Source organism: Toxorhynchites rutilus, chromosome 3 (genome assembly GCF_029784135.1).
Source record: "Toxorhynchites rutilus septentrionalis strain SRP chromosome 3, ASM2978413v1, whole genome shotgun sequence".
Taxonomy (NCBI): Eukaryota; Metazoa; Arthropoda; class Insecta; order Diptera; family Culicidae; genus Toxorhynchites; species Toxorhynchites rutilus.
This window is the reverse complement of record NC_073746.1, coordinates 317,647,693-317,672,575: the sequence shown is the minus strand read 5'-3', so window position 1 is coordinate 317,672,575 and position 24,883 is coordinate 317,647,693. Positions and strand designations below refer to the sequence as shown.

General features: G+C 39.6%; 4 protein-coding genes across 4 annotated transcripts in view; 1 reads left to right on the top strand and 3 right to left on the bottom strand.

Annotated features, from left to right (window-relative positions):
• The window catches only part of LOC129780254 (40S ribosomal protein S8-like), a 263,344-nt gene that overhangs the window by 161,003 nt on the left and 77,458 nt on the right, over window positions 1–24,883 (top strand). The window lies entirely within an intron of this gene.
• Window positions 238–1,493, bottom strand: LOC129780265 (keratin, type I cytoskeletal 9-like). Its single transcript, XM_055788330.1, has 2 exons — window positions 1,335–1,493; window positions 238–1,044 (listed from the first exon to the last, which is right to left on the bottom strand). Exons 1-2 carry the CDS (start codon window positions 1,378–1,380, stop codon window positions 287–289), a joined length of 804 nt encoding a protein of 267 aa, XP_055644305.1. The 5' UTR covers window positions 1,381–1,493; the 3' UTR covers window positions 238–286.
• On the bottom strand, window positions 1,742–2,909 carry LOC129780263 (uncharacterized). The gene is made up of 2 exons (XM_055788328.1): window positions 2,739–2,909; window positions 1,742–2,678 (listed from the first exon to the last, which is right to left on the bottom strand). Exons 1-2 carry the CDS (start codon window positions 2,797–2,799, stop codon window positions 1,783–1,785), a joined length of 957 nt encoding a protein of 318 aa, XP_055644303.1. The 5' UTR covers window positions 2,800–2,909; the 3' UTR covers window positions 1,742–1,782.
• LOC129780255 (uncharacterized protein K02A2.6-like) lies at window positions 11,798–16,253 on the bottom strand. The gene is made up of 2 exons (XM_055788317.1): window positions 16,086–16,253; window positions 11,798–16,027 (listed from the first exon to the last, which is right to left on the bottom strand). The coding sequence occupies exon 2, from the start codon at window positions 16,012–16,014 to the stop codon at window positions 11,965–11,967; it is 4,050 nt and encodes a 1,349-aa protein (XP_055644292.1). The 5' UTR covers window positions 16,015–16,027; window positions 16,086–16,253; the 3' UTR covers window positions 11,798–11,964.

Below are 24,883 nucleotides of genomic sequence, written 5' to 3'. Positions count from 1 at the left end.
GGAAAGAAGGTATTGAATTAGAGAGACTTTAAACTCTGAGAGTTCATTCGTCTCTTGAGAATTCAAGCATCACGCGTGGTTCTGAATCCATTTTGTTAAAACAAATTAATGAGATATCAAATTCAATAGTTCTGTATATATGTTCTATACCTAAAGTCATTTTTAATGCAGGATTTCTGACTTGGTCCTCAAAGCAACAGATCCAATATTTTTCTCTAATCAATTAGAAGCATACTATAAGGTCGAAATATTATTCAGTGCTTTATTCCTCTTCTAACTGTCAAGTTTAATATTGATTCTTGTGCACGTTAGTGTGAACATTGCCCTTTCCATCGTTATAGCTGGAGATACCAGCTTGGGCTCCATGCGGACCGTGAGCGGTGACCGTTTTAACACCATCGTCTCCGAATCTTGTTGCCGTTGCGAAGTTTGCGCCGTTTCCTCCAAAGGAGCTACTACCAGCGGATGCACCTCCGCCTCCGCTACCGCCATAATGATGTGAAGATGCGAACCCTGGTCCCCCTGTTCCGTACGATCCTCCATAGCCTCCGCCTGATCCGCCTGGAGCTGATCCATATGAGCCCCCACCACCACTACCGCCACTGCCTCCAAATCTGTTTCCTGTTGAGAACGATCCACCATCAGGGCCATAATGTTGAACAGAGGCACCATCGGGACCAAAATGGGTCACGGTTGTGGCCGCTTGTCCTCCGGGCAGAGAGCTTGAGCTCACACTGACACCATGCACACCTGCACCACCACCACCACCATCACTACCACCGAAGCGGCTATCAGTGGCAAATCCGCCGGCCGAAAATCCACCGCCGGCACCACCATGACCAGCCCCTCCCGCGTATGTAGGAATCTGCGAACAGATGTCCATGAACGGAAGCGGAGGAAGTCGGATCTGGGGGAAGGTGCTCTGGAAGTACTGGTTCTGGGCAGCTTGTGTTTGTAGAGCCTGTTGCTGGAAATTATAACATGCCTGGCTCCAGGCGTTTAGCTGATCCTGGGGATAACTGCCTGGTTCAAATCCGGGCAATGCTGTGAATGTTACAGATAGTTAGTGGTGTGAATAAATTTTGTTAATTTTTTTTTGGGCACAGTCAACTAGTCTAAAACCATTATTTACATAGAGTATGTTGTGGAAAAATATTCAAAATACCTGTAATAGGTTTACAATTGAAATGTGAATCGCATTTCCGAACAAACTTTTTGATGATGAAACATTAATATTTTTACGTCTGATAATCCGCTCAGATTATTCTTTGGAAAAATCGGGAAGGATGATCTCTCTAGATCTACAATTCCCAACAGAAGAAACCGGTACTCACCATCCGCGAAACAAATCAATGCAAATAATCCGACGACAAACTTCATTTTATCGTAACGACGCTCGATGCCCGTCGCCTGCAACCCGTACTGGTCGAATCAGAAAGAAGGTATTGAAATGACTCGGATCATTTCATTCCTTTATAAACAATTCCCGCTTATATTTCTATAATTACCTAGCCATAAAAAAAACCACCCATTTTTCGATCGAGCGACTCTCTCGCGTCATCTCAGCATGAACACAAAAAGGCAGAAGAAGGCTTATCAAGTTCCCAGAAGCACAGCGGACCGTGTTCGCTAAACAGTAAACACAACAACGGGGAGAAAAAAGATCGACGCGAATCACGGCTCAGTCGAAGCACACGAAAAAGGGAGAGCTTACGGATTATAATATTGAAAGTCATTCTGGTTGAGTTTGCAGAGAGCATTTCTTATATTGAATCATTCATTTCAATTGTTCCAAACCCAGGCCTCACTTTCAGTCTTCTTAGCAGTTCCATCAGCAGATTCATCTGTGCTGATTCGTACACCAAATCCATCACCCTCCTTCTTGAATTCCGTTTTATGACCACCGTGACCGAAAGAAGATTGTCCAGTGGATTGTGATCCAGCATTTGCGTTGCTGCCAGAGGAGGGACCACCATGAGCGCTGCCACCAGCGCTGAAAGACTGTGATCCCGCCTGAGAACCCGATCCTGATCCTCCATGTGATCCACCGTGCGATCCTGTGCTTGAGCCAGACTGTGCTCCCGATTGAGAGCCCGAACCGGAACCTCCATGGCCACCGTGCGAACCAGCGCTCGAACCAGATTGTGCTCCCGCTTGAGAAGCTGATCCAGACCCTCCATGGCCACCACCAAATGAACCTGAGCTCGAGCCAGACTGTGCTCCCACTTGAGATCCTGAACCAGCACCATGTCCCATTCCTCCTGAGAATGATTGCGAACCAGCTCCGGCGGCAGAATTAGCTCCGTGCGATCCTCCCGAAGAGAACGATTGAGACCCAGAAGATGATCCCGATCCAGATCCACCATGGCCTCCTTGCCCGAAACTCGACGAGAATGACTGAGATCCAGCTTGAGATTCTGATTTCCCTGAACCTGGACCAAACTGGGGGAATTGACCAAACTGTGGAAACTCTGAAAACTGGCCGAAATTTTCGAACGCTTTCGAATCAAAGCCAAACTGACCAAACTGATGCATCGGGAAACCGAAGCCAAAAGACTGTGAGTTGGCTGATGCTGCGCTTCCACTTTGTCCCCCAGCTCCAGCACTCGAAGATTGCGCCCCGGCAGTGGATGCACTACCCCCGTTTGCGGTGCTCCTCACAACTCGCTTCAGTGGAACTGAAAATTTAAAAAATCATGTCGTACGCAGAAGAACGTCACATCAATACTTGTACTTACCAACACTACAACTCACGCAGGCCAACAAGACAAGCACAACGGTGCTGCTGAGGAGTTTCATTTTCAGCTTGCTTCCTCCGAGATCACCAAAACCGAAATGAAAAATCAATTCTTGAAAAATACTGACTAGCGTAGAGGTGGCAGGTACTAGTGTGGTTTGCTTTACTACGCGCTGCAGTTTATATTTATATGGGAGAAAACAAAAACTCATCCAATATAAATATTACACTATCAGTGACCACAATGCGCGCTTCAGCCTAGTATCTCTCGCAGAGAATCCCAATCTTTCGGAAATTCCCGAGTTCGAGCATCGCCATTCGCCTTGACTTTAGCTGAGTAGAATATCATTTACGTTGCAACGGGAGAGAGAGCTTCAGATTCGACGAAACGCACAACGCACATAAAATAGAAGCATTTTTCATATACGTATAGGTTGGCTTGACGCACCTTCCGACAATCCTACGTGAGTGCAGCATCTTTTATGTAATTCTCGTTTTTCGTTCGTTTTTGTCTAACGCTACCGCTAGATATGCGATTGGAACGGATGGGTGAAGAGAACAAGCCGATATGATAATTATCCTACTGCTCCAACCCATTTCCATGAAATCTTTGCATAGGGGTAGTGGGGGCAAAAATTGGTTGGACAAAAAACAACGCATAATTCCATCCCATTCAGTATGATATGTGTAGGTGTCCATTTTACCCCCATCTGGTGGCCACTTTACATTTACACTAAAAAATGGTTGATTTCATCAGTTTTTTTTCTTATTGTTGCTCAACTTATTGTTGTTCGAAATAGCAAATAGTTTTTACAACTAGAATTGAAAATAGTACATTTACCATATTTTACTACTTTCAATTCTAGTAGTAAAAACTATTTGCTATCTCGAACAACAATAAGTTGAGCTACAATATTCTTCGAAAAACGGGGGTTGTAGCGGTGTGGACGTAGGAAATGGGAATATTCCTTAGAGTGACCACTTTGCCCCCACTTCTCCTACGTTGAATGCATGAATAATATGATTTACATTTCTTTGCCCATCAGAAACCAGAATTTCAAATAAAAAAAAACAAACCTATGTCGCTGTGAGCAACTGATGTTTGACATTGAATTGAAATTTTATGGTCACAGGAGAATATGCTCACGTATATAAGCCAATCAAAGCGAATTTGAAAAACACCCACATTTATAAGCAAAATCAGTATAGCTTGAAATATATCACCAAACTTCGAAAATGATGTATTAATGGAACTATCGAACTGAAAGTTTTCACCTTACAAATGTCTTTGTAACGTTCGCATCTTTTTTCGGATGGTGATAACAAAACTTAGACAGATAATTGAGTTTGATAAATTGGCGGCCTTAAGGCAGTTAACCGTAACATTCGCCATGGCGGACGAAAACATGGGTGTAGGCATGTTTTTGAGTTCTTTCTTCGTTTCATTTATCAATTCCTTCTCAGTTTTCGCTACAAAAATGTTGGAGTAGATCTTACGCTTCAGGTTTGCCCAGAAATACTCGATGGGACGCAGCTGCGGGACGTTGGGCGGGTTCGCCGACTTGGGTACCACATCGATATTTAGCCGCCATCCATCTCTAACGATCGCTTCGGGTAGTGAGCCGACGCCAGATCCGGCTAGAACACAGCATCTTCGTCCTTATGGTATTTCTTGATGAACGACGCAACTTCCGGCAGGCACTTCGTACTATAAATTTCCCTGTTCACGGCCAGTCCGAAGCTAAAAAAGAGCGGCTTTGACATCCCCTTCTCGCTGATTGTCAGCCACAGCAGGACCTTCTTGAAGAACTTGGTGTGTGAAATAAACTTCACTTCGGAGCTCACTTCCTTCGTGGGGAAAGTGAAATATGAAGTGACCTGCCAGTCGTTGCCATCCAGGGTGAGATCTCGCGTCCATCACCACCGCCACGTTGCGATTCGTCGGGAAAATCCACTTGACCATCTTATTCAGCCGCTGTCGCTACATCATTGCCTGCAGCTCCGAGACCAGCGGACGGGACTTCCGTTTCCTGACATGTACGTCCATGTTCGCCAGGTACTTTTTCACTGTTTGGCCGGTTGCACCGACCTTCCGGCCAAGCGCACGCAGCGATGTAGCCACTTTTCTCTCTATCTTCCTCTTCAGCATCCTTTGGAGCTTCTTGTCGTTCAGGGTCGTCGGCCGTCCGGAACCGGGCTTTCTTTCGATGCTCTGATTGTTGTCCAATAGTGCCGAGCTATTGTAAATACTGGAACGGGCGTATCCGTTTTCGACGCGGTGGGGTACCGTTCTTTGAACGCGCACACTTCTGAACGGAGTAGCTTCACTGTTCCCGCCAGCACGGTTAGAGCTCGACTGATAGAGCTGTCAATTTTTTTCTGTTGACTCATGGGTTACTATGATTGATGTTGTATGAGTAGTTTCGTCATGGCGTGTAAAGGTAAACCCATGAAAAATCGGCAATTTTTGTCCATTTTTTTCAATGCAAACGTTACTAGCTCTGTACTTTTCCAATAAATTTTGTATATAAACAAGGTTTTTGAGATCGACTGTGAAACAAAGCTGTGAATGAATACATCCTAATGTTTGGACATCAGTTTGTCAGTTTTTTAAGAGTAGTGCGCGATGGAAGCCTAGTGAGGAAAATTTCTTCCCGATATCCACGTCAAAAATCCGACTTGTTTAAATACGAGGGCTGCTCGAAAGTATCGCGACCTTACGTAGATTAATTTATTGATTTTTTTTAGGCGTTTTCACTTATGCTGACAAGCTCGGTATTTTTGGATATTCAAATAATTTTTGACAGCTGCTTCGCTTGCGCGTGTTTTGGCTTGTCTTCAATTTTCGCTTATTCCAAAGATGGATCAAAGAATCTGTATCAAATTGTGTGTGAGAAATAAGAATCCGAATGATGAGTGTAACACATGGTGAAGCTAGCCACTTCGAAAATCGAAATTCGCGATACTTTATGAGCAGACCTCGTAGTACACTTGTACCAAAGCTTTTTTCTTCGAAATCCTCGAAGCGCTTCTAATGAATGCTTTTTGATATAGACTTGAACTCTACCTGCGATGCAGGCTTGATATCCTCAATCGTTGCAAATCTCCATCCTCTCATAGACGAATTCCATGCCAACTCGTCTTAGAAGTTGGCAGCACCATCTCAGATAGAGGCGAAACGTTGTGGGTGTAAACACAAGGGTCTTTTAAGCAATTTTGCATACTTGAGATATTCAAAAATGAATTAGACTACTTTTTTGAAAGGACCAAAAAAAATTTCTTGATATTTTACATAAAAATCTAACTAAAAAACTATAATACCTGCAAAATTCAAGTCAAAGGATGAAATGTATGAAACTATTTAAATTGTCATAAAAAAATATCAAATTTTTTTTGAAAAAAAAAAAATTCGCTGAAACATTTTTTTTTTAAAAATACAAATTCATTTTTCTCAAAAACGTATTTTTAAATTCTCAATAAATTCTCAAAAACATTATATTAATATCCCTTACAATTTCCAATAAGTCATCCATACATCGGAAGATGAGCACTTTTACAGGGAAATGTTTTTCTAACAACAACTTTTTCAAGTTTTCTTTAAAAAAAATTACAAATAATCCTAATTTTGTTTAAAGTCAAGATAGCAATATAGTGTATTCGACAAAGTTTCGGACCTTATTGAAATATGAACTTTCGTCAAAGACTTCAACTTACTATCTTTTATAGTTTCTGGAATATTTGGAACGCATTTTGGAACGGAGACGCTTGAAAAAATAATGTTCTACTCGTTACATTTTTGTGTTTAAATTATCGTGTTTTACATGTTCTTGACATGTTTCTGAATAGAAAAAAGTTAGCAGAGCATGTAAATCGAGAGAATTTATACATAAAATGGTTACAAAATAAACATTAATAGTAATTTTCCAAAGAAAAATATGAAAAAGTTGTTCGAAAAACATTTTTCCTGTGAAGGAGCCCATCTTCCGATATATGGGTGACTTGTTGGAAATTCTGTGGGCTATTCATATCTATTTTTATGGAACTAAAAAAAACCTGATTTCGAGAAAAATGAATCTCAATTAAAAAAAAAAATCTATGAATTATTTATTGAAACATTTGGTTGATATTTTCTAATGAAAACAAAAATAATTTCATATCATTTTTTGACTAAAATTATGTAAGTCTGATAGATGTTGTGTGGGAAATTTTTTGAAATTTTCAATTTTTTTCCAACTTTTTTTCGAAAAATCGTGCTTCAAAATCTATGAGATCTACAAAATGTTGGTTAAAGAATTAAGTGTAGAGAATCTCATTTAAATTAAAAATTTATTTAAAGAGTCTCATTAAAAATTGTCAATAAATTTTTGAAAAAAAATTATTGAAAAATTTTTTTTTTTTTAAATTAAAATTCATTTCTCTCGAAAACATGTTTTTTTTAATCTGAAAAAATAGATTTGAACAGCCCATACGATTTCCAATAAGTCACCCATATATCGGAAGATGGGCAATTTAACAAAAAAAAAATTTTCGAACAGCAACTTTTTCATGTTTTTCTTTGAAAAATTACTATTAATGTTTAATTCGTAACATTTGTATGTATAAATTATCGCGATTTACATGCTCTGCTAACTTTTTTCTATTCAGAAACATGTCAAGTACATGTTAAACGCTAGAATTTACACACAAAAATATAACGTGTAAAACATATTTTTTTTCATGGGTCTCCATACAAAAATGCCCTATATTCCAGAAACTATAAAAAATAGAAAGGTGACGTCGCCGACGAAAGCTCATATTTTATTAGGATATAAACCTTTTTTAATACACTATATTGCTACCTTGAATTTAAACAAAATTAGGATTATTTTTAATTTTTTCAAAGAAAACATGAATAATTAGAAAAACATTTTCCCTGTAAAAGTGCTCATCTTCCGATGTATGGATGACTTGTTGGAAATTGTAAGGGCTAATCAATTTTTTTTGGAGAATTTTAAAAAAATACGTTTTTGAGAAAAATTAGTTTTAATTTCTAAAATAATTTTGTGTCAGCGAAATTTTTTTTCAAAAAATATTTGGTATTTTTTATGACAATTTAAATAATTTCCTACAGTTCATCCTTTGACTCGAATTTTGCAGGTATTATAGTTTTTGAGCCATTTTTTTTTTGTAAAAAATAATGAAAAAAAATTTGGTCCTTTTAAAAAAGTAGTCTAATTCTTTTTTGAATATTTCAAGCATGTAAAGTTGCTTAAAAGACCCATGTGTTTACACCCACAACGTTCCGCTACTACCTGAGATGGTGCTGTCAACGGCCATTCTAGTTCGCATGAAATTCGCCTATAGATCTTTTCAGTTTCCGGAGCAGCAAAAAGTCGCAGGGGTAAGTCTTGTAAATATGATGACTGAGGAATGATTGTGGTGCGGCTATTGGACAAATACCGGCGCATAACTTGAAGGTAACAGTCTCTATTGATTGTATGCTCTTGTGGTAAAAACTCCTGATGTCCTACGCCACGGTAATCGAAGAAAACAGTGAACAAAAACATGATATTCCGAAGGGTTCGTGCATACGCATGAAGGTGTTGGTAGATGCACTGCGTACGGCAATTAATCAGACGAAACATAAACTCATCCGACTTTTGGTTAGCGTCTCTAAATTAATTAATTTACAGTGCTAATGTATATGCCGGTAGTATAACGGGATTGGTGCAGAGCAAACGGTTTAACGCATTCCTTATGAACGATCTTAGGGCGCTTTTGGCGTGGATAATTTGCTCTCTGTGATATGGGGCCCAAACGTGCGTAATCTAATGGGCTTCGAGCTAGAGAACAGAATAAAGTCATTGAAGGGTACACATTGTTGAAGGCGACATGGTAGAACTTTAGTTTATCTGCATACATCAAACAATCCGAGGAAGAAGACTGCAGATGCCGTTTACGTAAACAAGGATCATGAGTGGTTCTTAGTGACTGCTCTGTGGTACAGCCAGAGATGCCAACCTTCCTGATTTTTCAGGATTTCCCAGACTTTTTGGCACGCTCCCTGATAACCTGACAAACACTCAATTTTCCCTGATTTTTATAAAATGATCCTGATTTTTCACTTTTTGCTAAATCAGAAAAAGAAATCCATATAAATATACTGGGAGTTTCGCTGGTTGTGTATGAGAACTGTCATAATAGTCTACATTAAAAAGCTTTCCGGTCCGCGCTTATATAATACTTACTCTTTCTTTCGATTATACTCTATCTGTTCCCATTTTCGAAGGTACAGTGTCGACATTTTTTTAAATTTTGAAGTTAACGTGAAAAAAATATAATCTATGAGAATCATATGCCCGAAGGTTCTCGCAATTCAATCTCAATAAAACGAAATTTAGAAACAGAATAGGAACGGAAACGATGAAAGGAATATTAGCGACCAAAAATTATGTACAGTTAAATAAAAACGATACAGGATTCATCACATTTTCGCAGCAAATAACATCCAAGTATAACAATCGATATACAAGAATTTTAGAAGTAAGAACATGTAAGCATCTTTTTAAACTGTAATTATTATTAAAAAGTGTTTTATTTCTTGAAGAATATATATTAAATTGTTTGCAAAGCAAGAAGTTGCAAGAATGATCCGTGAGACACGACAAATGAATTAGCATGTTTAAAATCTCCGTTCATGTGCATCAGTTGAAACATGGTTACGTAAATCGTTAGGACTTGTGCGTTTCATCTATGCATCGATTTTTTTCAAGCAAGTCGTGGCGGGTGATACAAACGGGTCATTTGAAACAATCTGACTGTCTCGGTCTTTTTTTTTTTATTTAAATCGTTTATTTTTACAGGCTCAGTTACATAGGTTTAAAGGAGCCGAACTCCTTACTGTATTGTTACTAGTATATATACATTTTTCCTTAATTCTAATGTTAATAATATAGGAAACCGATTACTCGCGGTCAACTCGAGTTTAGAAGGGTGACATATTTTCTTCAGGAAAAGGAGGGGATATGAGGATATGTTGACAATGATCACACTCACACTCTCAATCACACTCATCACACTCAATTCTTAAACCTATCTTATATCTAATATGTATTTACATTTCATCTTATTCTTAAGAAGGGATCCGATCTCTCACAAAGTGCCTCGGTCTTCACCTGAAAAAAAATTATGATCTGGTTCAGGTGGTATTGGAGAGGAATTCTGTATTGTGAGCTTCTACCGAGAAACCAGTCGATACATTCCCACAAATACTGCTCGCAACTGGACAAATTATCTTCCATAATAAGTTAATGTATAGAATTGTTAGGCTACCTGAAAGATTTCAGAACTTCCTGAATTGATTTCAAAACAACTGTGCATATAAAATTTAGAAAATAATACTTTTGTTTACTCAAAAATGGGTACGAACTTTCCGGACAACCCAATATGAGCTATCCTAATTTTCCCTGATTTTTTCTTTCATCCTCCCTGATTTAAAAAAAAAATAGTTGGCAACCCTGGGTACAGCAGTGAGGATGTTGAACGTTCCAGACGCCATTTTGAATCTAACAAACCCGTCGCGAAATGTCAAATAAAATAGCGTCCACACCCAAACTAGCGTTGTCAGAAAGCATTTCATTTTCGACAGAAAACATGCCATTTCGTGCCTTGAGGCGTCAAATAGGCAAATAATGTCATCTGTCCCACAACGCTTTAAAATGTTTGTATGTATGGAAGCAGACATCTCTTTCTTTTTCTTTTTTCATCTATTTTGGGATCGCAAAAAAAAAGTCCAAACGACGACAACGGGGATCGAACCAAGGCCGGCTAAACGCAAGACTGTTTTACACTACCACGCTATTCACATTAGCTAATCATTTGATGTTCAACAAATGCGTGATAATATTGCACCTGATTATCAAGTGAAGTTAGAAAGTGTTTTCTAAGAGTAAAAAAGGAGAGCAATATCTATCTCGGTCTGGGCCGTGCATGTGGCAAAGTATGCGGAAAGCGTATTTGTCTTTTGTTTCTCGCTCGTATTAATCTTATATTGCTGTACCATGTATATTATACAAATGCTTACCAGTATTTGTGAGTCATGACATTTTCTGTCATGTTATGTCTCATTTAATTTAATAAATCGGGATGACAAAACATGAGCTAAAAATCAATTTTGGGTGCACTTAGTTATCAAATCGGGCAGGCCCATTTTTTTCCCCCTGTTGGGTCTGAACCACTGCGTCCATTATTTTGAATTATTGTGGTGTGTGCGGAACTTTGTCGAAGACTTTCGAAAATTCTATATAACTGTTTTCGATTTCTAACAAACCCGCTGCGAAAATCGAAGACAGGTTTATAAAATTTTCGAAAGGTCGAGAAATAATTTGCAACATTGTGGATATTGACATATTTGTGAATTGGCGAAAATGATGCAACTTTCCACTCACACCATCAGGTGAAGACTTAGAAAAGAATCGACACATGAGGCGACAACCATGTGATGTATTGTTTTAATAGTAATGATGATAGACGATGGAGTCCTGCGCTATTCGGTATATTTACAGATGAAAGCGCCATCAGAACATCATTAGGAGACAACATTCAAGGGCGAGAGAAATTAATGGTGTTAGAGAAGTTTAGTTAATTGCCAACAAAGGATAGCTCATCGTTCTCAACGCTGCTGAAGAACTATGACTATTGGCTTGGCGGTCGTTGTAGAACATATCCGATGTAACTCCTTGGTTTTGCTTTCTACTCTTGGCGAAAGTCAAGAACAAGGACGGAACGTGCTCAAAAATGTATTGATGTAATTGCAAAATGCAGCGGCTTTCTATTAGTTGTACGTACTTTCGTAACAGCCCAGTCAGAGGTTCCAAGATTTTAATTTGTTTAGTATCATACAACACCAATTGAACAGACAGCCGTGAAGCAGAGCCAAGAATCGTCTACGTTAGTGTGATTTCTGACTCAGAGGGAGTGTTTGCAGGTAAATAGCTGTCCAATTGTTCATCGAGATACCACGAAAGATTAGAAAGGGTATTGTGATACTTCGAATAAATAACGCCGTTTTATTATTTAATTAAATGTATTTTTATTCAACACTCCAGAACAACATCCGATCTCTAATGAAATTCCAACTAATAATGACATCTCGGTACAGGCCCGCATCTAGGAACACTGAAGATAGTAGCATATGAATGTCAGGCCCACACTAAGGTACCACATCTCCCCTTTTATATAAATGTATATTACGGTACGTAATCTGCAAATCTAGAAGGCTTCTTCGTAGCACGTTGCTGTCGTTTTTTAGGAAGTGAATTAGACTCATCATTTTGATTCAACCCGATGTTAAACCCATTGAATTCACCATCTGAATTGGAAGATTCTGGCAAAAACTCGGGTGATGGATTATTGTGATTCTCGTTGACTTCCTCAGATGTTGGATTCGTTTCCGTTAATCCTTCCGCATTCTCAGACACCTTTTTCAGATGAGATATATTGCGATCGTACGACTTGCCAGTTGCTGGATCTTCAATGGTAACACGCGGTCCAGAGCGATGCATCACAACGTACTCCTTTGGATTGAACGTCGTTGATAACTTATTACCAGGCAAAAGGTTCTGCATAAGCACAGTATCGCCTGTTGCGAGTGAATATTTTCTAGCATGGCGCCGCATGTCTTCTGATTGTTTTCCTATATCCTTCAAAACCAGATCCCTGTCACGAGCTTCACTGCTGATGGGCATTGTCTCGATGTCATCCAGTGTGGGTATTTTGGATCTAATGGTTCTACCATATAGCAGTTCCGTCGGAGTTTTTCCCGTGATCGAATGCGGCGTGGTGTAATACATCAGCAAATATTCACGGAGATCCCGCCGCCAATCCCTGCTTAGAGCATGGCTGATCTGAAGGCGTTTCAATAGGGAGCGATTTTGACGCTCAACCAATCCATTTTCTTGTGGCCAATATGGAGTTGAGTGTCTGAGGGTAATTCCTTTAATTTTGGTGTACTCATCTAATTCAGTTCCAACAAATTGCTTCGCGTTATCTAAAGTGATTGTTTGTGGATAACCGAGTCGACTAAATATTCGGTCAAGTCTTTCGACGGTTTCTTTCGCAGTTATTTTGGCCATCGTCTCCACCTCCTTGTAACGGCTGTAGTAATCGATAATCACAAGTAAATAGGTTCCACAAGGTAATGGGCCGAGAAAATCTACGGCTACCTCAATCCATGGCTTTGAAGGCATCTCACGACGGCTCATTGGTTCTGGTTTATTAGGCAAACTCACCAGTCTGCATCCGTCACATGCTTTAACCTGTTTCTCTGCATCCCGGTCCATTCCAGGCCACCAAACACGGTCACGCAGGCGTCGTTTCATCACTGATTCACCTGGGTGGCCCTCATGAGCCAAATCTAGCATGCGTTGTCTTAAACAATCTGGTACAACTAATTTATTTCCTCTGACTACTAGATCTCCGATGAATCCTAATTCGTTCTTGAAAGGAGTGAAAGGCTTAACTAGCTGTATATCCCAGTTTCCGGTATGTAGGCATTGCTTAACGGCTCCCAAAGTAGCGTCAGCGCTAGACCTCTCCTCAAGCAACTGAACATCGATCGCCGCTGATTCCAGAACTGCTAGCACCATAAACTTGCTTTCAGCGTCAAACTCTTTTGGCGGTTGTTCCTCAACCAATCTTGAAAATGGATCCGCCACATTATTGATGCCTTTACGATATTTAACTACAAATGAAAACGACTGGAGCCTAAGCACCCATCGTTCAATCCGCGAGCATGGCCTGGACGTCGGTTTGAAAATTGCTTCTAATGGTTTGTGATCGGTTTCCAATTCAAACTTTCGCCCCAAAAGATATACGGAAAAACGCTCCACGGCCCAGACCAGCGCGAGAGCTTCTTTTTCGGTCTGACAATAACGTTTCTCTGTCGATGTGAGACTTTTACTGGCGTAGGCAATTGGTCGTGGATCATCATCGGTGGGTCCTTTGAACTGTAAAAGAACAGCTCCGAGCGCCACCGGTGAAGCATCAGCGATAACCCTGGTCCGCAAAGTGTTGTCGAAGAATCGCAAGTGTTGCACATTGCCTATCAGCTCCTTAAGCTTTTCGAAAGATGTTTGTTGTTTTTCACCCCAAATAAATTTGACTCCAGAATGAGTCAGTTCACGGAGTGGAGCAGTTATTGTCGCCAAATTCGGTAGGAACCGACCAATGTATGTCACCAACCCCAGGAAACTCCGAACTTCTTCCGAGGTGCTGGGAGCACGAAATTTTTGAAGACATTCAACCTTACTGTTCGAAGGGCAGATTCCGTCAGGAGATATAACATGTCCTAAGAATTCTAATTCCGAAACTTTGAACACGCATTTACCCTGATTTAACAGCATTCCATATTTGTTCAGCGTTGACAACACTGCGTCGAGTACTCTATCGTGTTCCTGTTCTGTGCTAGCAAATATCAGAATGTCGTCTATAAAATTAACCACATTTTTGCTAAAAGGACTCAGAATTTGTTCAAGGATTCTTTGAAATAGCTCTGGTGCACAAGCTATACCGTACATCAGACGCTTATATCGAAAAAGTCCCATGTGGGTTATAAAAGTTGTTATGTAACGACTTCCGTTTTCAAGCTCCACTTGATGAAACGCTTCTTTCACATCAAGCCGGCTAAACCACTTTGCAGATGTGAATCTTGGTAGGAAATCTTCGATTGTTGGCATTATGTGTCGTTCCCGCACAATGGCCATATTTGCTCTGCGCATGTCAACGCATAATCGAAGATCCCCGTTATCTTTAACCACTGTTACCAATGGAGATACCCACGGACTGCTACCTTCAACGCGCTCTATGATATCACTAGCCAACAGCGAATTCAATTTATCTTCAATTTTCGTCATGAGGGCGATGGGAGGCCGCCTTGGTGGTTGGCATACTGGTTGTACAAATTCATCGATCGGTACTTTAACCTGGATACCCTTAATTTTGGGAAATGGCTGAACTCCCGTGGTTTTTATTGCGTTAACTCCATGAGTACTCGGTAAACCGATAAAAAGGACGCCTAAGTCAGTGGCAGTGACTCGGCCTAATAAGCACTGTTGACCACCTTTGGCTACATAAAATGTAGCTATGGTTTCATGGATCTTGCCAATGTCATTTATGGATACAGTTGCGTCGAATTTTCCCAAAAGTGTCAACGGCTTCGCATTTTCACCATATGGTAGAAATACCTCGTCACAGTTCTTTGTTTGGTTCCATATCTTTGCCCCATTCGCTTTGATGTAGTTCCAAGATTGTTCATCCACTATGTTTTTCTTGCACCCAGAGTCCACGAGCACCTGCAGTACTACTCCACCCAGCTTGATTCTAATTAGCTCGCCTCCATCGCTGATACTAAACAGAAAGTTTTTACTTTCATTGTCATCTGATGTTCCTATCTCGTTCACTTGGTGTGACTTGAATCGTTTACCTTGCCATTTTGACTCTTGCTTTGGAAACTGTTTATGCTTCAGTGCAGGTAGAGATCGGCATTGCGCGGCAAAATGTCCGATTCGCTTACATTTTATACATTCCTTCAATCTTGCCGGGCAAGCAGAGTCATTTGCGAAGTGGTTTCTTCGACCGCATCGTGTGCATCCTTTATTCGTCATGTGTTTAACCTTATTCACGTTGGATAACGGTATGCAATCGGTATCACTAGAAAAACTTGTTCCTGGAAGACTAAACGATTTCGCTTGCTGTTTCACTGATTCATACGAGCTGACAATTTTGGTAACGTCGTCCAGTTTCAAAACATCTTTTTGCAGCAGCTGTTCCTTGAGATCGCTCGGAGCGTATAGAATCACCTTGTCAACCACGCTGATAGCCCGACTCTCTTCAGCATTACTACCAAAGTTACACTTCGCAGCTTGGTCTTGACATCGAAGCATAAACTTCCCTAGTGTTTCCTCTGTTTCTGGTTTCAGTGTCCAAAACATGTTTCGTTCAAAAGTTTCATGCTGTTTCGGTGAAAAATACTCGTCTAGCTTGTTTATTGCCACTGCGAATGGATCGATTGATTTCTCGGGGTCTTCCTGTACATCTGCTCCAGGAATAGAAGTAAAGATTTCTTGCAATTCTGGTCCAGCTTTGGCCAAAAAGATGTTCTTAATCCGTGTGCGATCAGTTTCTCCTGTCGCCGCGATTATGTAGTCAATATTTCTTTTATACTTGACCCATTCGTTCCGGACTAAATTTTGGGGAAACGATTTCAACTTAAATTGGGGGATATCCCACTTCTCCATCATCAACAGTTTTGTCCTAAAATAAATATAGTCCATGAAATTATACATTCAGATTCTGAGTGTATTTTACATACCAGCACAGTTAAACTTGCTTAAATTTTCCCTTTGGAAGTTACAGATGACCTTTGTCTTTCTTTATAGACTTTCCGTCTATACATGCTCTAAAGTGACGTGTCCGCCTCTGCGGTTTTGTTTTTTTTTTTTTTTCGCCTCTGCGGTTTTGTTTTTTTTTTTTTTTTTGTTCGCCTCTGCGGTTTTGTTTTTTTTTTTTTTGTTCGCCTCTGCGGTTTTGTTTTTTTTTTTTTTTTTTGTCCGCCTCTGCGGTTTTCTGTTTTTTTTCGTCCGCCTCTGCGGTTTTATTTTTTTTTTTTTTGTCCGCCTCTGCGGTTTCCTCAACCTGCCTTTGCAGATTTCAGCATCCGCCTTTGCGGTTTATTTGTCCGCTTCTGCGGTTTTCTCAATCTGCCTTTGCAGACTTCACCGTCTGCCTCTGCGGAATTTCCTCGCTATTCAAACTATCGCGATGGTAACGATGCGTCAATAGCAAATTTTCTCTTTTTTTTTTTTATGCTGCTGTTGTTACTCCTCGTCGCCACTGTGATACTTCGAATAAATAACGCCGTTTTATTATTTAATTAAATGTATTTTTATTCAACACTCCAGAACAACATCCGATCTCTAATGAAATTCCAACTAATAATGACATCTCGGTACAGGCCCGCATCTAGGAACACTGAAGATAGTAGCATATGAATGTCAGGCCCACACTAAGGTACCACAGGTATAGTCACCCATAACGATGACCACATCGGTTTCGTTTTTGCGATCAAAATTGTACTAGACACTACTACAGTGCTCCCTGTAAATCTCTTGATTACTATTGAGTTTCAAGTAAACACATAAAACATGGATTGACATATTTGGGGGACTTACTTCAACTGCGATCTGTTCGAGTAGTATTTGGAATTTCAATGATGCTGGACTGTTAGCTTTGGGTACGCAAATGAGAGCACCTCCGTCTTGAATCAGATTGCTGATCGAAGAGTTGCGGTCACAGCGAACAAATTGCATTATAAATCGAAGAACATAATATATTTTGCTAGTTTGAGTTTCAATCACATTTCAATGCACATAGAAAAAAAAATTCAATTGAAATAAACCTAAATTAAGTAAGATCGATACAACCAGTAGGAAAATATTTTCGCAATTTTGTCTGCTTAAAATTTTCCCATATGCTACACGTCTATTAAATATCGTACTCTATAGTTCATTCAATTGCCTGGGAATAAATGTTTTAAATACATATGATACATTTAGATACGATGCGTCTTTCAAAGACTATGCTCCGACCTCAGTCACATCATGTTTGAAGAAAAATGTGCAGATTATCTGTTCAACCAAACCAGTGAAGCGATTACCGTTATTCGTGAACACCTCCAAAAGCCATTTGTTTCGGGTCATTTAATCTTCTACTATCTCTCAACCATTATTTATTAGCTGTAATCTTCAGCAGACACCGGTTTCCCATAAATGCTGACTTATCTAACGGGAAAAGCATACTATATTAGGTTTCGTTTTCGAATTCATGATCAATGTAAACAAAAGCTCGAAACTGGTTTTCAGATTTCGGTAAGCATGACGACAGTTACAGTCATTTAGGTCAGCTTGCTGTACACGGTTTATTACCGGAGGGGAACTATACAATCTTCAGGAGATCGACATTGAGTCTATGCTAATATTGGCACATATTGGCAAATTCCAGATTTATCAAGAAGTTATCTGAGCACAGTTTCATTCATCCGAGGGTGGCTGAACAAGTCTTTCGTATAGAAGCGTATCCCTTGCTAGAATATTTCTTCAGATTTGCTGAATTGTTTAAGCAACTGGACAAATTGATTTCAAAATATTACAAAGTTTTTCCGCAGAAATAAAGTATACTTTGGGGGATTTTGGTGATTATTCTAGATTTATGCTGAGCGAACTTGACATTTTGTATGGTTCTATGGCAATATAGAACCCAAAACAACAGTATAAAACTCGAAGGCCGAATTATAAATGTATAAAACGAGGATTCAAGATTCTAACCGGTAATGGAATCGATAAGCCACAGTGTGCACTATGCAACGAGGTGTGGAAGCTTAGCAGCCGTCAAAACTGAAATGAAATTTGGATATCAAACTTGTTAAGGATGATGAGGCTGTGGGGATGTGAGGAATGTCACAGACTTGATGAGGCAGCATGCAAATGCAGCATGGGTGTCATTGTCAAACAACACCGTGCGAAAACAAATCGCAGACGCCAAAGCGCATATTCTGACAGGTTTTAAGCAATTCTCTTTTCTACGGTCATGTTTACTTTTGCGAAATCAAGGAAGAGTTAAATAGTATAAAATTACTGCCAAATCTGGTATCAACACATTTTTAAGAAGCCTGGCTGAAGGTGAAACAAATTTTTGAAACTTGAAACAAGTTTTGGATCTGCATTGCGTAAACATATAAAATCGTTGAATTCTCTTCATAAACGTAGAGATTTTTTCATCAAATATAATTTTTCTATATCACCTTAAGAGATTCTCGATGAACTATCCAATACGCTGTATATAATACTGGAATAATTAATGATTTTCTAACGGAATCAGATTTAAGAATGTCGACAACATGTGAAAAATGTGAAAATTCCGAATCCCGACGACAGGCAGAACACGCGGCCAGATAACGATTCCATAAGCTGTACAAGGGTGAGTAGTAATAACTGTCAGTGTTTTATAGACGTGTTTAATTTAAGATGGGTTAATCACAGATGTGTCTGCATATTTTTCGTTTAGAGTGTATTCAAATGTCAACATCCCTTGCAAGTTTGGTTTGAATTTTCATTCGTTTAAGAGTCGCGGTAACCATGGACGCAAAAAGGGAGCTTGTGATAAGTCTGTTCTTGAAAAGTTTTCGACCGTGTGATATCTTAAAGAAGCTGAAACCACTCGGAATCAACGAAAGATTCATCTTTCGTACCATCAAGCGATACAAGGAGACTGGTTCTTGGAAAATACTTCCCAAGCCTGGTCGTAAACGCACTGTGAGGAGTCCGGAAGCCATCAAACGAGTAAGAGAGCGAGTTCGACGGAATCCTGCTCAGGAGTTTGATTTGTGCATCGGTTCGCGACGGACGTGTGTATTTGTGGTCCTCTTTTTATAAGGATTGTGGCGATTGAGTCTGTTTTTTGTGCGTGAAAGTTGGTATTTTTTATGGCCAATATGGCACCCTGTCGCTAATTAGTGAAATAAAATCATTTGGTTTGGAGGATGCGTGAATTTTGACTACGAAATGGATGCTTATAGCATATCCATTTGCTATAATTGAGAAAATGCTTCCGCGTCGCCGGCTCAGTTTCGGTGTGTTCGTGGTTTTCAGTTCCCTACATGAGCCGCGGATGCATGTGTTGGTGTTATGTGCAGAGAGCGAAACGAAATTCTCGCTTTATAGCCACCAACACAGCGAGTGTATGTCGAAGTGGTGTGCAAATGAAGCTGAGAGTTCTTGCAATGGATGTTGTGAGAGTATCACTGAAAAATTCTACTTGTACGAAAGCAGCACAATGCCGTGGGAGGCGGAAGAGGCGACGAACAGTTATGTTCACACATATCAGCAGTTGATGTTGGATTGGCCACAACACTTGTTAAGCTAAGTAGTATCTGTATTTGTGTTTCTTCCTTTTTCTATCTAATCGAGCTATGCTTCTGTCTCTCAAGTCGACTGCTGTTGATGGTTTATGTTATGTGTTGTGTGCTGCAGGGAGCAGAGGCGAGCACATGTATTCGTGGCATGGTGACTGGTTTCGTCGTCTGCAGAGGGTTTTGCATCAGTGTGGAGTGGAGAGCGTGACCTTCATTGACCCCTGGAACGACGGTTTGTTTTCAGTCAGCGCTGCTTGGCTGCGTGGATTTATACAGTTTGCATTCCAAAGCGGCCAATAGACGTTCAGTATTATTGCGCAGTATTTTGGTTTGTGCGGTGTGGTTGTTCGTCTAGGGGCTTCAATATTGCCCCTAGACGAGCAATTGTATTGCGCAGACCGGGGTATTGCGCGGTAGTATTCATAGTCTATGGCCGCTTAACGGTAACTAGAAGCATGCACATAAGTGTATCAAAGCAATAGACTCGATATGACTTATAGATGTTACTCTCATTAAAAGCATCAAACCTCAATAGTTTCTGGCGAGTCCGACCCGTCATTGTTCGTTTGTGCAGGAAAGTTTTTGACGAGCGGGACTCGTCATTTCCGTTCAAACGTTGAGGATGATGTGGGTGTATGTTATGTTCTCTGTTTTCATTTGTTGATCGCGTGATTGTTGTCATATGGATATGTTTCATTTGTATTGTGGGTTGCATTATGTCACGCTGTTATGATTTTGTTAATGAGTCGACTTGACATGTAGATTTGTTTATTTATTACGTGGTGGGCCTGCTCTGGTGTGTGGGTGTGTATATTTTATTGATCGTACGTTCTGCCATGCTGTACATGCAGATACCCGGTGAATGCCCTCTGGTTGTATGGGTGTGCAGTGCAAGGGTGTCAGTTTTGATTGCTTTAGTGGTCGTCATGAGACCAAATTAATTGTTCTTAGTCTCCTTGGCATATGACAACAATCACGCCTACGGTTTGTCCGTGATTGATCAAGACAGTTGTGTGTGTTTGTGTGTATGTTCCGGGGATGGAAGTGGAGTGGTGAACCCAGGGGTGTTTAAATAAGAAAAGAAGGGGAAGAGTCTCGTGCTCCGTTTGGTGGATACTGTAGCTCGCCGACGCGTGGCCAGGGTACAGGAAGTTTTGAGTAGTTTTCGTGCTTGCTCAACAGAACGGAGACTCTTTAGATCTTTAATTCTTTGATACTTTGGTTCCTTCATTCTTGGTTCCGTTAATGCTCCAGTTCTTTAAGTCTGCAGTTCTTTAATTGTTGAATTCTTTAATGTTCATCAACTATTGTGTTCTTTATTTTTTTTTTCATTCTTTAATTCTTCCATTCCTGCCTGCCTGCCGTGATTGAAGGTCGATAAAGGATCTGCTCAATGATCAACGAGGTGTATTGCCGGTCCGATTAGTTTCAGAGGAGTTCTCTCGGTGACCTTCTTAGGTTTCCCAAATATAGGTTTTCAACGTCGCATTTGAAGTTTGATAAGGTGTGTGTGCGATTAATGGCGATGTAAGTTTCTCATCTTATTGGTTTTTCAGGAGTTTTCTTGGTTACCTTATCAGGTTTCCTGAAAAAAAACTCCCCCGCCGCGATTGGAATTCTATAAAGCGTACAATAGTTCTCTCGGCGACCTTATCAGGTTTCCCAAATATAACTCTTCGCCTTAACAATTGGATTTAGATCTAAAGAACTTGCGATAGAAATAGAATACATACAATTAGTTTTATAGGTTTTCCTCTTCAGATTACCTAAAGATTACCTTGTCGATAGTTCGCGTTTACACAATCACATCACTTACCACAGTGAATCCTGATTTTTACCTCTCCCTACTAACAACTATCCTTTCCATGATAAACGCTAGGGAACCACGCTATAGAGGCGACCCTTCTGGCCTTCGGGCGGCGAATATCATACTAACATTCCTGCCCTTCCCCTGGTGACTGTAAGGACGTGGCCGGCGTCGTTATTGACCATTCAAAGCTCGAATCACCGAGAATTGCACAACGAGAATGATTTGCTAGTCCCAAGCGTCATGCTGTGTGTTCTTTGTGCAATTTGGTTGGTTCAGGTCAATCACGGAGAGCAACTACGAATTGTACAGTCTACCCAAGCTCAAGCTCAAGCTCAAGTTCGACGGAATCCTGCTCAGTCTGGACGTAAGATGGCCAAGGAGCTGGGGATATCACAGTCAACCATGAAGACTATTTTGAAAGATGATCTTCTATTGATTCCATACAAAAAACAACGGGTGCACGGTTTGACTGAAAAGCAGAAGGCTGGAAGAGTCGAAAGATGTCGGCAGCTGCTCAAGCGGCACGGTGGTTGTGAAATTCTGTTTTCGGACGAAAAATTGTTCCTGTTACAGGATCACCACAATCAACAAAATGATCGGATATATGCATCTTTCTGATATTCCTCGGGACAAGCTGGCTGTTCAGGGTGATGGTATGGGGATGTTTCTCCAAAAATTTGAAGGTTCCCTTGCTGTTCATCGAACCTGGTGTTAAAATCAACACTAAATACTACATCGACAATGTTTTGAAGAACCATTTGCTTCCCATTGTCAGAAAACACTACAAGAATATACCATACTGCTTCCAACAAGATTCTGCGCCGTCTCATCAGGCAAAAGCTACACAGGCTTGGTGTGAGGACAATTTTCCGGATTTTATTTCTTCGAAAGAGTGGCCTGCTTCTTCGCCTGATTTAAATCCTCTCGACTTCTCTGCATGGGGTTACATGCTTGGAAAACTAGAAATTACCAAGGGAATGACAGTGGACACTTTCAAGCAACGTTTGGAGAAGGTTTGGAATGAAATGCCTCAGGATATCGTGCGTGCCAGCTGTAACGCTTTCCAACAACGATTGCGACTGGTAATTAAAGCAAAGGGAGAAATATTCGAATTGGACTAATTTAAGAGAAATGTTATGGATGTACTTAAAATGGAATACACTCTAAATTAAAATTTTTTCAAGCGTTTAATTTTTGTGACCATTTGCTTTACTGACAGTTATTACTACTCACCCTGTATAATGTGTATGAGATGAGTGTAATGATTGAATGTGACTGTTATTCAACAGTTATGATTTATGGATAATATTTGAATGCTGGTAAACTCGTTTGAAATCACCAAATTCAATAGTACAAAACTGATTTCGTCTTTTTGCAATTGTTGAAAACATAAAACTTCTAACGTGTGAAAATCTTAATAACAAAAAAATGGTTGGTTTATATCTATGATCTAAACGCAAGGTTAACGTGGGACTACCGTTGGCTTAGTAATCATTTGTTTGTATTGATTCAATTATTGGTTGAATGAAATAATTTCCGAGTTCAATTTAAACTTGAAAGTTTATTCGCCTCTAGTATCTGAAAAGACGATTTTCCCAGGGTCCTCAGTTTACAAGTACGTGTTAGGGAAACATATTCTGGTCTGCACAAAGACAAGCGAGTACAAAAGTACTTGCCACATGTATATATTAGCAAAGCCGATTTCCCCAGGCACCTTGGTTTCGAAGTCTGTGTTGGGAAAATCATATTTCGCTGTAACTCTGGTTGCTCCTTTTGGGTGCCACAATTTCATGAGCAGAAATCGGGCCAATCAAAATGTGGCAGCTAGGGCGTTTCGATAATGTTTAACATTTCACAATAATTTTTTTTTTTGTAACTCATAAAAAAAAATTTTTCTTTGTGATAGATGCGTAGAAATATTTCCTATCAATTGATGCAAACATCTTTCCGATCTATTAAGAAATTCTCGAGTTATAAGGCGTCGTGCACAAATTACGTAACGCTAAAAATCCGGATTTTGGAACACCTTACCCCCCCACCCTACGTAACGCAATTTCTCATCTCTAATACATAGTAAGTATCGCAACCTCGACCACCCCCCCCCTTCTCCGCATTCTCGCGTTACGTTATTTGTGCACGACGCCTAAGCATTCGAAATTTTTCACTTTTTTCCTACTTGTGTTTAAGTTTTCATCTTACCCCCATATAATTCTGTTAGACGTAGTCCCGCGTCAAAAATTAGTCCAGGAACATAAAAGATCTTCTTTGTATAATGGTTTAAATTTCCATCATAACATGAAACGCCCAAAAATTATATAAAAGAGCAATTCACTTTAAGTTGATCGTGTCTGGGCTTTGATTTATTTCACCAATAAAGAAAAAATCATGCAAATGTTAAATTGGTAATATTGCAGTGTTCCATATATTGAACATTACATTAAAAAACTATCGGATGCAGCATATATAGATAGAACAAGGGTGGCCAAAGGGTAGTCCGCGGTCTACCGGTCGCCTACGTAGCTATTCTTATGCACCAGCCACCTGAGCTAGGATAGTTCCTCTTTAAAATGCGACGAGTTTAATATCCTTTGACCTTTTGCCGTGATTGTTTTATAATGTATTTGTATTGATTGTTATTGGAATATATTAGTAGTACGAGGAGATATTTCTCCGTGATTTTTTTATATCCAGTCGTTCATCCATAACTTGTAATAAACCAAATAAATATCACTATAATTGTTCAAAAGTGTTTTCTTCATAATATGCCATCATATCCAAAATGATAAATTGGAAATGTTGAAAATAATTCTTCATCTGGCGTAAGGTTTCGAAAAACAATAAAAATAGATGTATGGAGAAAACTTCGCCTTTGAAACTAAGAACTACGCAATTAATGAAGCTTTGTTGTTTTTATTTTCAAAAATTTGATGAGTAATGTGGAAAAAATTTATAAAGCATTGCTATCAAGAAATATAGTCATGAATAGAACAGCAATGATGAGTGGCAATTTAGACGATTCTTAAATTAAATATTTATAGCAAGCCTCTATCTTAACAGTTCAACAAATTTAAACATATGTTAGTAATAGCGCATACTTATTTGAATGTATTTTAAAAAAATGCCCTGAAAAACGTAAATTTGTGATATACAATTCCCAATCAGTGTGACGTTTTTATGATAGTTTCGTTCAACTTTATGCTATACTATTTGTCATAAAATTTATATTCAACCCTTGATCACGCAAATTACAAAGTTATTAAGTTGAAGCTATGTTGTTTCAAATTAATTATAAAACGTTTATCCAACATCAAGATGTGGTGAAAAGTTTTATTCGACCATATTTTGATTTGTTAAGCTCTACTCAGACTGTCCAATCATAGAAGGCGATATT

What these genes read in the sequence shown, in the direction of transcription:
- LOC129780255 (XM_055788317.1), bottom strand. Translation starts at nt 16,014, where the DNA reads ATGATGGAGAAGTGGGATATCCCCCAATTTAAGTTGAAATCGTTTCCC.
- LOC129780265 (XM_055788330.1), bottom strand. Translation starts at nt 1,380, where the DNA reads ATGAAGTTTGTCGTCGGATTATTTGCATTGATTTGTTTCGCGGATG. An exon ending in ATTGATTTGTTTCGCGGATG is followed by an intron (nt 1,045 to 1,334) that starts GTGAGTACCGGT and finishes TAACATTCACAG; the next exon opens with CATTGCCCGGATTTGAACCA.
- LOC129780263 (XM_055788328.1), bottom strand. Translation starts at nt 2,799, where the DNA reads ATGAAACTCCTCAGCAGCACCGTTGTGCTTGTCTTGTTGGCCTGCGTG. An exon ending in CTGCGTGAGTTGTAGTGTTG is followed by an intron (nt 2,679 to 2,738) that starts GTAAGTACAAGT and finishes TTAAATTTTCAG; the next exon opens with TTCCACTGAAGCGAGTTGTG.